This window comes from Zosterops lateralis (assembly GCF_965231275.1).
Source record: "Zosterops lateralis genome assembly, chromosome: 4".
Classification (NCBI taxonomy): Eukaryota; Metazoa; Chordata; class Aves; order Passeriformes; family Zosteropidae; genus Zosterops; species Zosterops lateralis.
Window position 1 is genome coordinate 14,953,695 of NC_139765.1, and position 11,467 is coordinate 14,965,161.

General features: G+C 41.8%; 1 protein-coding gene across 4 annotated transcripts in view; it reads left to right on the forward strand.

The window, feature by feature from the left end:
- The window catches only part of CREB3L2 (cAMP responsive element binding protein 3 like 2), a 70,051-nt gene extending 63,754 nt beyond the window's left edge, over nucleotides 1-6,297 (forward strand). For all 4 annotated transcript variants that reach the window (XM_083859469.1, XM_083859470.1, XM_083859472.1 and 1 more), the window contains 4 exons: nucleotides 1,607-1,706; nucleotides 2,615-2,741; nucleotides 3,403-3,628; nucleotides 4,419-6,297. In XM_083859469.1, the coding sequence (XP_083715595.1) occupies nucleotides 1,607-1,706; nucleotides 2,615-2,741; nucleotides 3,403-3,628; nucleotides 4,419-4,494 (529 nt within the window). In that variant the 3' untranslated portion in view covers nucleotides 4,495-6,297. The remainder of the gene's footprint in view (nucleotides 1-1,606; nucleotides 1,707-2,614; nucleotides 2,742-3,402; nucleotides 3,629-4,418) is intronic.
- Nucleotides 6,298-11,467: the final 5,170 nt, after the last annotated feature.

Below are 11,467 nucleotides of genomic sequence, written 5' to 3' on the forward strand. Positions count from 1 at the left end.
CAGGAAATGATGTGCACAAGACTGGTGAACCTTGTGCCATACAGTGGATGTCAGGAGGAACTGGAGAGAGGTGCCAAAGGGAGCAGGGAATTAGGATGGTCTCATTTATGTGGTGGACACTGTTGGTATCTCTGAATTTGCCTGTGGTCTCTGTATTACTGAGTAAAGGATTGCACTGGGCATAACGCTCTCTTTTTTAAATACTGAGTTGCAGAGTAAGCCATGCTCTCAAGAGCATGCAAGATATCTTTTCTTAACAAGTTGAGAAGGATCTGCTGGCCCAGATAAATCTGTGCTGTGAGAATGCCTTGTGCTCATTTCAGAATGTATTCCTGAAGTCCTTGAATTCATTAAACCTTAATTAGCAATGAGCATTGATGATTAAAAAAATCTATGAAAATAGGCAGACCCCAGTGTATATTGAGCTTTGAAGGCACCTCTGGGTCTGTCCTACAATTAGCTTTTAGCCAGTTTGGTCTTAAAATACTCCTTCTATTTTCTCTGACATCCTGACCTTGCGTCTTGCTTTAGCTTTTGACATTACAGCCTCTAAAACTGTCATCTGGAGTTTCTATGGGGTATCCTCCACAGTAGATTGTGAAACTTACAGAAGAAGTGAAAAGTAAACTTGGAAACAAACAGCAAATTTACCATCTTGATACAAAATTATACATTTGTGTTGAGGACAGGTGTTTGGGTTGCTCATAGATTGTTAAAAAGACTGCTGTGAAAACTCTGTACCAATCATACTTTGAGATCATTTCCCATTTACATTACTTCTATTCTGGCTGTAGTAATTGATGCTACAGCAGACAAAGAAAATAAGCAATCAGAAAGGCTCTTCTGGTCTGGGACTGTTGACTCCAGCCACCAGAGAATTGTCGTTGTGGTTGGGACCTCTGAAAGACCCAGTCAGAGTAGCCACTTGAAGCATCTGCAATTTTTGCCAGCTCTGCAGGATTTAACAAATAGCATTGAAGTGTTTTATTTTATAAATGATTGTGAGAAGTGAAGTCTGCCTATGTCTGGTTTTAAGTCCTTCTCTTTAAAAGTCAACCAGCATGTGTTCTAAACCACTAAACAGCAGGTTTCTGGGAAAAAGAAGGTTTTGATAACCAACTGTATCACCAACTAGAACAGTTGGACATTTTGATAACTAACTAGAGCAGTTATAAACTCAATTCTGGATATTTAAAAATAATGGCAAAACTCCTGCTGAATTCATGACATAGAGTCAGGTAATACTTGAAACTGGTCACTTGCATGTAGAGCAGTTTCAGTTGTTTATGTGCCATTTTGTATAGAAACACTGAAAATACAATTTTTATTTATAAGAACTTACCAAAAGTACTGAAGAAGTAATTGTTCAGGGACATCAGCTGAAGGAAAAGCAAAAGATCTTGAAAGTTCCAGTGGTAATACCAATGTTAAAACTTTGTAAAATTAAAAACTTTGCTTGCTAGTAATTTTAAGGAGAAGACTTTAACTATCTCTGCCTTGTCTTAAATGCTGTATTATTTCCATGTGTGCAATTTGAAACAAAAATCTATTTAACCAACCAGCAGGTCAGTGTGTGTGATGCTTGTTTGTTGTCTTTGCTTTCCAGAACCCTTCTGCAGCAGTTGCAGAGACTCCAAGCCATGGTTGCTGGCAAAGTGTCCCGCTCGTGTAAGGCAGCTAGCACACAAACAGGGACCTGTCTTATGGTGAGTGTCCCTAAGGCTGGGAATTGTAAGGGAATTAGAATCTCTTTCCACTCCTCAAAGGCACATCTCCTGTTTTGCAAAACCTCTCAATGGCAAATTTGCAGCTTGGGGAGCTCCTTTTCATGATTTGACAATTTTGAGGGAGGTGAGACTTGTGACTGTTGAAGATTAATGATAGTGGAAAGGTACTGAGTTCTGGAGGAGACTAGGCTCCTAGTTTTGGTTGGGTGCTGCAGTGATGAAAGAAGGAGGAATGCTCCTCCAAGTCACCCACTTTATTATTTCCTGCAATATTACATGGTGGAAATGGTGTCTAGGGTTGTAGAATGATAATGAGGGTGACCTTTGAGACTCAGTGCTTTTGATACCAATAAAAATAAACTTGCTCAGCCAAATCAAAGTATGACTGAGGCTGCAAATCTACCTCTGTCCTATTTCAGTAGTAGTAGTAGTCAAGATAAGAAAATAAGTAGAAATGAAACATTTTCTTTTCCCTCGTTACACTCAGCTAGCAAGTTCCCTTTATACCTGAAGTGGTGTAAATTGATGGAAATCATTTACAAGGCCTAAGCTGTTCTCCCAATCTAGCCTCACTGTCACTTGGAAGCAAGACTGGGACCAGCAGCAGAAATATGCTTGGAAATCCTCAGCAGTACCTGTAAAACACACACGACACTTTATCTGCATTTCAAACTTTGTGTGTAAATGAGGCAGCTGGTCAGAATGGTGAAGACATTGAAAACAATGAAATGTGCCCCTTAAAACACTGAATTGTTATTGTCCAGGTGCCTTTGCTAGGTATGTAGTGATGAGAATGGCCTCAAATGATTTGTTTTGATAAAGCGTCAGTTCTTATGTGCGCATGTGGGTCAAGTGCACTCACCTTTCCTGCATCCTCCCTTTGCCAGATGGTGGTGCTGTGCTTTGCAGTAGTTTTTGGCAGCTTCTCTCAGAGCTATGGGCCGTATCCTTCTGCTACAAAGATGGTGTTGCCCAGGCAGCATTCCTCACCGGAGTCCTACACAGATTCCATTGGTAAGTGACAGCTATTCCAGTCTTGCTCTTTCCTTGTTTGTACTTCAACACCCATTCCTAACCCCCTTCTCCAGCACCTCTTGCACTTTTGCTCCTTAAATGGCCATTTTTTAAATATACCTGTGTTTTTCTCAGAAGGATAGCTTGGCAAACTGTGCTGATGGCAGCAGACTTCATAAAAATGAGGAACACCTTTTCCCCACTAGCCTGCTTGGTACTTCTGTTGAAAAATTTTTTTGCCTGTTTGCGGAACTAAAGTTAGTGGTCTGTGAAAGGTAGCAAGGTTTCTACTCAGTAGCAAATGTTCATACTGCTAAAATGCACAAATTATTTCAGTTGCTATTTTCTTTGCCAGTGTTATCAAAGAGTCCAAGTACTGAATGGGAAACTGTTAGTATAACATAGCCATAATGAACCAATATATTATCAAAATTATTATTTAATTTTGTTCTTGTTTTGTGAATTATTTAGAGCTTTATGATCCCTACGTGCACTATTCCTGTGGTTTCTTTCTTCAGCTATCAAATTGCCAGTTGATCACTATGAAAAGGCCTTTGCAGCTTTGGCTCTGCCCTAACAGTTTCTATTTCCTAAAATGACCAGGGCTGTTCTCTGAGCTGTCTGTTGCTCATCTCATTTTGCCTTCTGTTTTCGTATGCAGTGAGGTCAAGGAGTCTGCTAATTTATGAAGAGCCTCACCAACTGGAGGAGCCATCAAGCCCGATCTCCTTTGCAGATCGCAATGACAGGCAAACAGACACCTCCAAATTCACAACACTACCCTTGGAAGCTGTGTCAGGGACACAGCAGGATGATATCATGCAGTTCACAATAGCCAATGAGACAAGGCTAGAGAAATCAGTGCTGCTGGGCCTGCAGCAGCACAGGTGAGTGCAGGGTGGGCTGCTTGTCACACAGGTGTTCTGGGTCACTCTTGTTCATGCTTGAAAGTCAGAGGTTAGGCTAGCAGCTCAGCTATGCTGGACACTGTGAAGCATGAAGTAAGTGTTTGGTTTTTATCTGGAGAGCCTATAGGCAAAGTCACTGTTGCTCTGGAGAAGCAGTTGCAATAGAACTGTAGTAATACAGCTACCAACCTCAGTACTTCTGCCAGAAACTTAACCCTAAGCCTGTTAGTTGGGCCTACCCACTTCTTTAAAGCACTTGTGTGCTTCCCAAAGGCATAAGCTTTTGGCAGTTGTATGGAAGTGTGAGATGTGACTCACTGGAATTTCAAACAGGTTAGGGCACGAAGAGCTGGAGTTTCTCACAGCAGTGATATTACTAAAGCATTACTGCAGAAAGTTTGCAGGACTCAGTCTCAAGAGACAGACATGTAAAATTATCTGGCTCCTTAAGTTCCTGCACTGAGTTCATTCACTTTTAGCATAAATGTAAGGGATTTTTTTTTTAGCATAAATGTGAGTTTTGCAGGCCTCTGAAAAGAGAGAGTGTTACTGCTTTAAATAGGTATGCTTCTTTCTGCTGCACCTTTGCTTGCCTAGAACCAAAGAGATGGCTACTTCAGTAAAATTCAGTATGTTACCAGACTCAGCTAACTGACAAATACCTACCTGATAAATACTGAATGGCTCTTTAGCATTAGGCAAATCAAGCAGGATATGTATTTTAAAAAATTACCGTTGGTGTTAACCTTTGGTTTTTTGTTCCCTACAGAGTCAGCTCTGAACTAGAAGGAAACGAAACACTGAAGATAATTGAAATAGATAGAAGAGTCAACGCCACCTCTTAAAAATAAAAAAGGCCTTTTTTCTTGACTTCCCTCTTTCCCACATATTTTCAACCAAAGTTCCCCTGACTTGTCATCCTCAGTGAACCAAAGTACAAAAGAGAAGGAATTCAACTTCTTCATTGACTCGTAAGGCTGTGACTACAGATGGGATTTCTTGTCTTTGTAACTCCCTTCCTCACATCGCACACAGTCCCTGTCTCTGCTTTTATCCCTTTCCTGTCTACCACTGCAAGGGCAGGATTGAATTATGATGGCAGATGATGCCAGCAGTGTGCCAGTGACTGGTGGGTGTGTGTGCCTGTACATGCACACAGCCTGATCTGAGCACAAAGACATTCTGGGGAAGGGTGAGTTGTGCGAAACCAATGGGAGCATGTGGGTGATAGATTTCTTGGGAGAAGGTAATTGAGAGAGAGAGGAGATGCAGCATGATGGTGCTGAGAGTCTCACCACAGCTCTGTGCCTACTGGTCTACAGCACTTGAGCCTTTTGGGGGGACGGAGAAGCACATGTGCAGCCTGCTTCTGAGGGACAAGAAAGGGCCCTGACACTGCTGAGATCACAGCACAGGCAGGAGAGGGCTGGTCCATGATACTGCTGAATTGTCCCCCCCCAGCTCTTTCTCTTCTCCCCTCCAGTCTCTTCATCATTTAGCAGGGTAGGTTTCTCTGTATATTGAAAGCAGTCCTGGTAGGCTTCCCTGCTTCTACCCTTGAGATTTTAAGCAAAGATCAGTCACTGTCTTACCACACTCTGTGTGGGACAATTACACTAGTTTGACTAAATCTGTTTAGAAACCAGGTTTTGTGACATTTATGCAATATTTTAAATGGACGCCCTTTAGTCTGCCTAAGGCTAATCTGTTTAGCTTAAATAAGTTCTTTCCCAACAAACTAAATCAATATAAGGCTTAAACCAGAAGTGCCTCCTGAGAGGACCATATGGATTTAATTTATTGGCTTTTAGCAGGTTGATGAAAATTCTTGTGTAGACCCAGTCTCAGACTGTCTTGTGTTTTCCTTTCCTTGCCATGTTCCTGTTACTGTTGTAAATAGTATTTATTAGCTTTGAAAAATTCTGTTCAAGCAGTTGCAATGAAGAGAACTGAGCTTTCCTAACTGTGCAAGTGATCTGGACAGACCCTGAAATCAGACACACAGACATCACAGAACACTCATTTCCTCCCCTTAAGCTTGAATTGTCCTGAAATAAAGCCATGTGTCTTATTTTCCTCTTACCTGCTTTTCCAGAGATGTGATCTGCTTTGGGTACAGATAGGCCCAGCTCATGACTGGAGGTGGAGGATACAGTATTAACTGTATGGCAGGGCAGCCTCTTATCTGAGTAGCTGAGACCTGTCAAAAGAGGAATGAGATGAGCATGTGGGGAGGTGAAGTGAGTGGCCCCAGCTCATTGAGAAAGCCAAGAGCAGAATTCAGGTCTGATCCCAGTCCAGTACTCTTCTCCGTGCTTTTTTTCCTTTTTGTCCCATGTTTTTGTTGTCTTCAAGTGTCCCCTCTCTCTCTCTCTCTCAGTATCCTGGTCATGCCTTTGCCTGAGCTGTGCTTCTTGCAATTTGTCCTTGCAGGGGCATAGTTGAACTCAGTCCAGAATTTGAGCAGGGTTTTATCTGGTTCCTACAGAAGGGCACTTGTGCTCCATTGAGGATGGATCTAATGTGAAAAACCTAATTCAGCAGGCTAGCATAGCTACTTTACAGTTTACCAGAAGTCAATTAAAAAAAAAAAGTAATTTGAAGCTCTTTTTTCTTTTTTTTTTTCCCTAATGATAAATAAGGGAAAACTAACCTAGCCTTACAAGTATTTTTTTATTCTGTACAGTAGGTATTTCCTGCAACTATTCTATTTTGTAAAATATTGAATTTGTATTTTATTACAGCAGCTGTCATATCAGCTGCTTTCTTATTCTTCATTCTCTTTAGACTTTCTTCCTTCAGCATCCTATTTCTCAGCCTCGGGCCTGACTCAAAATTCAGTGAGTTGAATGGGAGGGATTTGGTGGATTAGAGGGGACTGTGGATCAGTCCCCTCTATGTCCTTTTAAGAAGGTGTTTCACATCAGTGAGAGTGAAACAAGTGCCTGACTCCATGAGCTAGTACTGAGTTCTGGTGTACAGATGTGCTTTTCTAGGTAATGCCCTATTCTTCTATGCAAGTGCCTTATTATTTTACCTGAGGTGACAATGAGAGGACAAATGCTGTTGTAGTCTGTTTTGCAAGTGTTACCATCTTGACATGGGTCAGCCTCCACTGTAAAGTCTGTTTCCCTTCACAGTGATCCTGCTGGGTTCTCTGAATCATTCCAGTATCCATTAACAACTTCTGTGTTTGGGTTTTTTTAAAATAGTTTAAAGCTTCACATAAACAATGATTACTTGTGTCATAAGGGATGGCTGCATTGCTCAGCCACTTGAGGTCAGCAAAGTGATAGGAGAAAGCTGAGATTGACCCCAACTGGTCAGCATAGTTGGGCAAGGTCATAGTTTAGAAAATTCCTTAATTGGTCTTTTTTTTTTTCCAGAGCACCCTTGGTTCGATGCCTTTGAGGGCAACCAAGTGGTTAAATGTTTTGCAAAAGAGGCCCCAGGGTGTGAAGCACAACAGCACTTACCAGTTTTGCAGTTTGCTCTGTGCAGCCTGAGCTCCTCCCCATTGCCAGCTAAATGGATCACCTCCCATTTCAGATACAGCTGGCTGACTTCACTGTGTGAAAACCAAAGTGGAATTATTTCTCAGCTCTTAAATGATAGATAATTTTGCACAACCAAAATGGCTCCTCATCTCTGAAACCTACTGCACTGGCCACCGTTAAAACTTTGCCCTGTTTTGGTTTAATTTGGACATATTGGTCCAAATCTGGTTGGAAGATAATCATGTTTTCATCCTGAGAATTTTAAACTGGCCGTGATTTGGGTCAGGCCTCTGTGTTAATTCATCCAAGCTGGTATGACAATACTGATTTCTTATAAATGTTTGATAACCTTGTGTAACCCTTAAGATATTTTTAGGTACCCTTTTAGGGAATCTCTTTACCTAGCACATGCATTGCTTGGGGATTTATTGTATTACATGTTACTTTATGATAAGGAAAAGCTTTTCTTCACTTTGGTATGTTTGTGATGATTTATCTTCAGGGGCCTTAATAGAGCAGGTTTCTCTGCTAGGGGCCAAGGAATCCCCTGTCATCAGCTGCTCACAGGCTGTGGTGTGGCAAGGACCCCACAATCTCCAGAGGGACTTTGCAGCCATGTTCTGTACCTGGCAGGGGGCAGAGGAGGCAGGACAAGGTGTGATTGCACTGCCAGCCTCAGCATCCAGGGGTGACCCTGCTGGGAACATTGGTGCACTGCAGACCACGTGAAGAGGCAGCTTCTGTGCTCTGAGTGAAGGGCATGGGGCAGGAGTAGTTGGGCATATTCAGGGAGGATGCCAGTAAGTGCTTTTAGTTAGTTCAGCTCTATTACTTGAGGCCTTAGCCTTCTGCCAGTGTGCTTTTTCTGGTCATCATTGATTTGGTGCTGTGGAATCATATGTGTGTGTATGGACAGGGTAAGCAAAGGCCTTGTGTGCTACATAGTAATAAACTTCAGAGTCCTCAGCTGTAAGGTTATGTTGCTTATCAGCACAATTTTATACACACTAGTAAACTTACCTTTTGGCCTATAGCTTTAAATCATGTCTAGGTCTGTTGGCATGTCTTTGCTTCTAGGGACATAAGCTATGAAGGAATATAGGGCATTATTTTATATATATGTATATTTAAAAAGTCTGAAACACAGGACATGTGATGTTTCTAACCTTGTTACCAGTGTGTAGATAATGTTGGGTTTTTTCCCCCCAGGCTAATTATAGTTCTTTGCTGCACTTCTTTCATTTCATCTGTACCACTCAATATTTTTCAGCAGCACAGACTAATGGATTAGGCTGAGGTTCTTAGGCCAGATCCCAGCTGATAAAACCAGCTTGGTTCTCACACACTGCTCTTGGGGTCTGATTTATACTGACAGGGGACCTCTTCCTCCACATCTCTCTCTGTAACAGTGTATCTTGATGCGTTCTTGATTCTTCTAACATAGACCAAAAATTCATCTAGAAACTTTTTTTTTTCCCTGCTAAAGAAACCAACCCACCTCTCCACTCTCATCCTCCTAAACTATCAGTGGTGAATTCTGTCTAGACGCTTTGAGAATGTAGGTCAAGTCAGTGAATGATGCTAATTGCTACGTTGGGAGGGATTTCCACTGAGTATTTGGGCTCTAGATTCTAGCTAATGCCAAGAGGCCATTGTTCAAAACCCACGCAGCTAAGAACAGAGGAATACGGAGTATTTTTATACTCTTGGTGACTAAAATATTTCTTTCTCGAGTCACTAATTAAAAAGGGAACATTTTGTATTCTGAAGGTGAAATAATAGGTCAGTATTTTGTAGCTACAGAAGTTGTCCCAGCCTATATTACAGTGTAGTGCTACGATGTGTTGCTTCTTTGCACTATCTAGTGTTAAAGTTTAACAACTTTGGGGGTTGCAAAGGGGAATGAACTGATGTATGTGGTAATCAAGGTCTTTACAAAGAAAATGTAAGTATTCAATCCATCTTGTTGTAGCTTTCTCATGGCCAATAAAGTGACATTGGGCATTCAGAAAATTTGTTGAAGGTTGATCCCAATTAATACTGTATTGCTTAGGTGACCAGCATCCATTGGAGACTCCAGGACTGAGAGGGAAATTGCAATTTGGTTTTCTCATTTTTATGTCAAGCCATCTTCTGCTTTACCAAGGTGTGTACATATGTATGAATCAAATTCCTGTGTAGAAAAAAGTGCATCATGCAGGAAACTCATTTGTACTGCTGTTTGGATCTGATGCTGAATGGAGTTTGGATATTCTTTATTAGCAGTAGTGTCTTGTCTGCCCTACAACCAATCTCCAGATTCTTCCTCCAAGAGCTGCTACTAAGGAGGTGAGAACAGAACATAGGAAAGCTGGATTTGTAGACCTGTCCTACAGAAAGGGTGAAAGAAAAGGCAGGTGAAGGGGCTCCTCACATCACAGGGAAACCTTCTAGTTCTTGATTCCATAAATCAGCAGTGATAGCCTCTTTCATTAGTTACCTGCTAGGTGTAGCTTTACTCCTGTTCCCTTTGCTCTTTAATGCTATGCAGTCCTGTCTATGCATACCTAACCTTTGTGTTATATCCCACTTTACCCTCTAAACAGCAGGGAAAAATTTTTTGAACCTCAGCAGTCCATAATGAAGGGAATGGAAGAGAGAGAGGGGGAAGCAGAGGCAGGTACTGAATTTTTTTAACAGAACTCTGCTCATATCTGACTTTACCATAACAGATTTTAATTCAGTGGTGCTGCTATCATGGCAGCTTGCTTTCTTCATTTGTACAGCTAGCGAGAACGAGTGTGACTGTGTGTGCATCTGTGCACATGTGCATGGTGAATGATCAAAAGGTATCAAAACCACAGAGTTTTCTTAATGTAATAAGTGTTGCTAAATTAAGGCATTTACCTGAACACACAGAGTACTTTGGGGTGGTGCATCAGAAAGTCCAGGCATTTCTTCCTGAAACCTGTTCACATTCCACATCACCGAGCCCTCATAAAACTGTTGTGTGAATTGCTGTCCTGTGATTAATTGTCAACGAAATGTTGTTGCACTGTGTAATTTTGTGTGTGTGCATAGACTGTCTGACCTTTCTAGAGAACAGTTCTGTGGCTTTGTACAAAAAATAATTGTTTTATATTCTGGTATCATTTTAGGTCTGCAGAATTATGGCTTTGAATGCTTTTTTTTTTTTTTTTTTTTTTTTTTTTTTAATTGTGATGTAAATTAGCCTTAAAAGGTGGCCCCTGGGAGCACTGATGCCCTAACCACCCCTTGGGCATAGTGAGATGCCAGTCAGGGGAAGCAGTTTCCTCTCGGGGGTGGTGCAAGTACATCCCAGTTTCCCTGAGATTCAGTAGGCCTTCCAAGGGTTTTTTACCTGGTGTTGCTCTCTTGAAGAGAAGTATCCACAGCCAATTCCATTGCCCTGTGCCATGCAGAACAGTACCTTGTGATTAAGTCACTCTGCTGTGACACCCCTGGGGCACTTAAGCTGATTTTTCCTTTTCCCTCTATCCATGTCAATGCTGTATAGGTTTGTTCAAACATTTGAAACTATCTAAGATGACAGAGACAGTGACACTAGTGCAAAAGCACCCCCACAAACTCCTTGGTAAACTTCACTAGGACCTCTTCTGACTGCAGATATCTCTATTCTCTTGCCATGTCTGTTTAACTCTGTGTCTGTGTTCAGTGGCCTGTCTATTTTTGTACAAGTGCTGTCATCTGGATACGGTCCCACCTGATGGTTCATGCTGCAAGCATGTCCATTGGGTGGAAAGAAATCGCTGTTTTTCCTTTTTAAATCATCTGCCTGATTCTGTGGGAGAACAGACTACCTGCTTTTGTAGCCTAAATATGTATGTAGTGAAGTATGTTATGCTTTTCATTTCTTGCAAATAAATATTTTCTGTAGAAAAAAAAAAAGTACTACTTCTTTGATTTCCTGATGATCGGAAAAAACCTGGACCCTCGACTTTTCCACGTGTGCCGGCATGTGCAAGTGTCCATCTTCAACACAGCAGAACCCTGGTAATTTAGTGATGGAAAAGGAAGGTAAAGGACAATGATGTGGGATTTTACTGAAGCTGGCTGCCCCTTCCCTTTTTGAGGTTAGCAGAGAATTACATCTCAGTACTGGGTGGAAATCAGGTGAGGGCCGGTGGCATTTATTAGTGACAGTAACACGCAGTATAGTTGTATGCTCCAGCCCCAGTAACAGTAATTCTCTGTACAAGTGGGGTCCAGGAAGGCTGATGCTTGAGGGGGCATTGCTTCAGCCCAGTGACACCAGTCTGCCAGGGCTTGCTGGGGCTGATCTCTCTGTGCCAAACAGCCC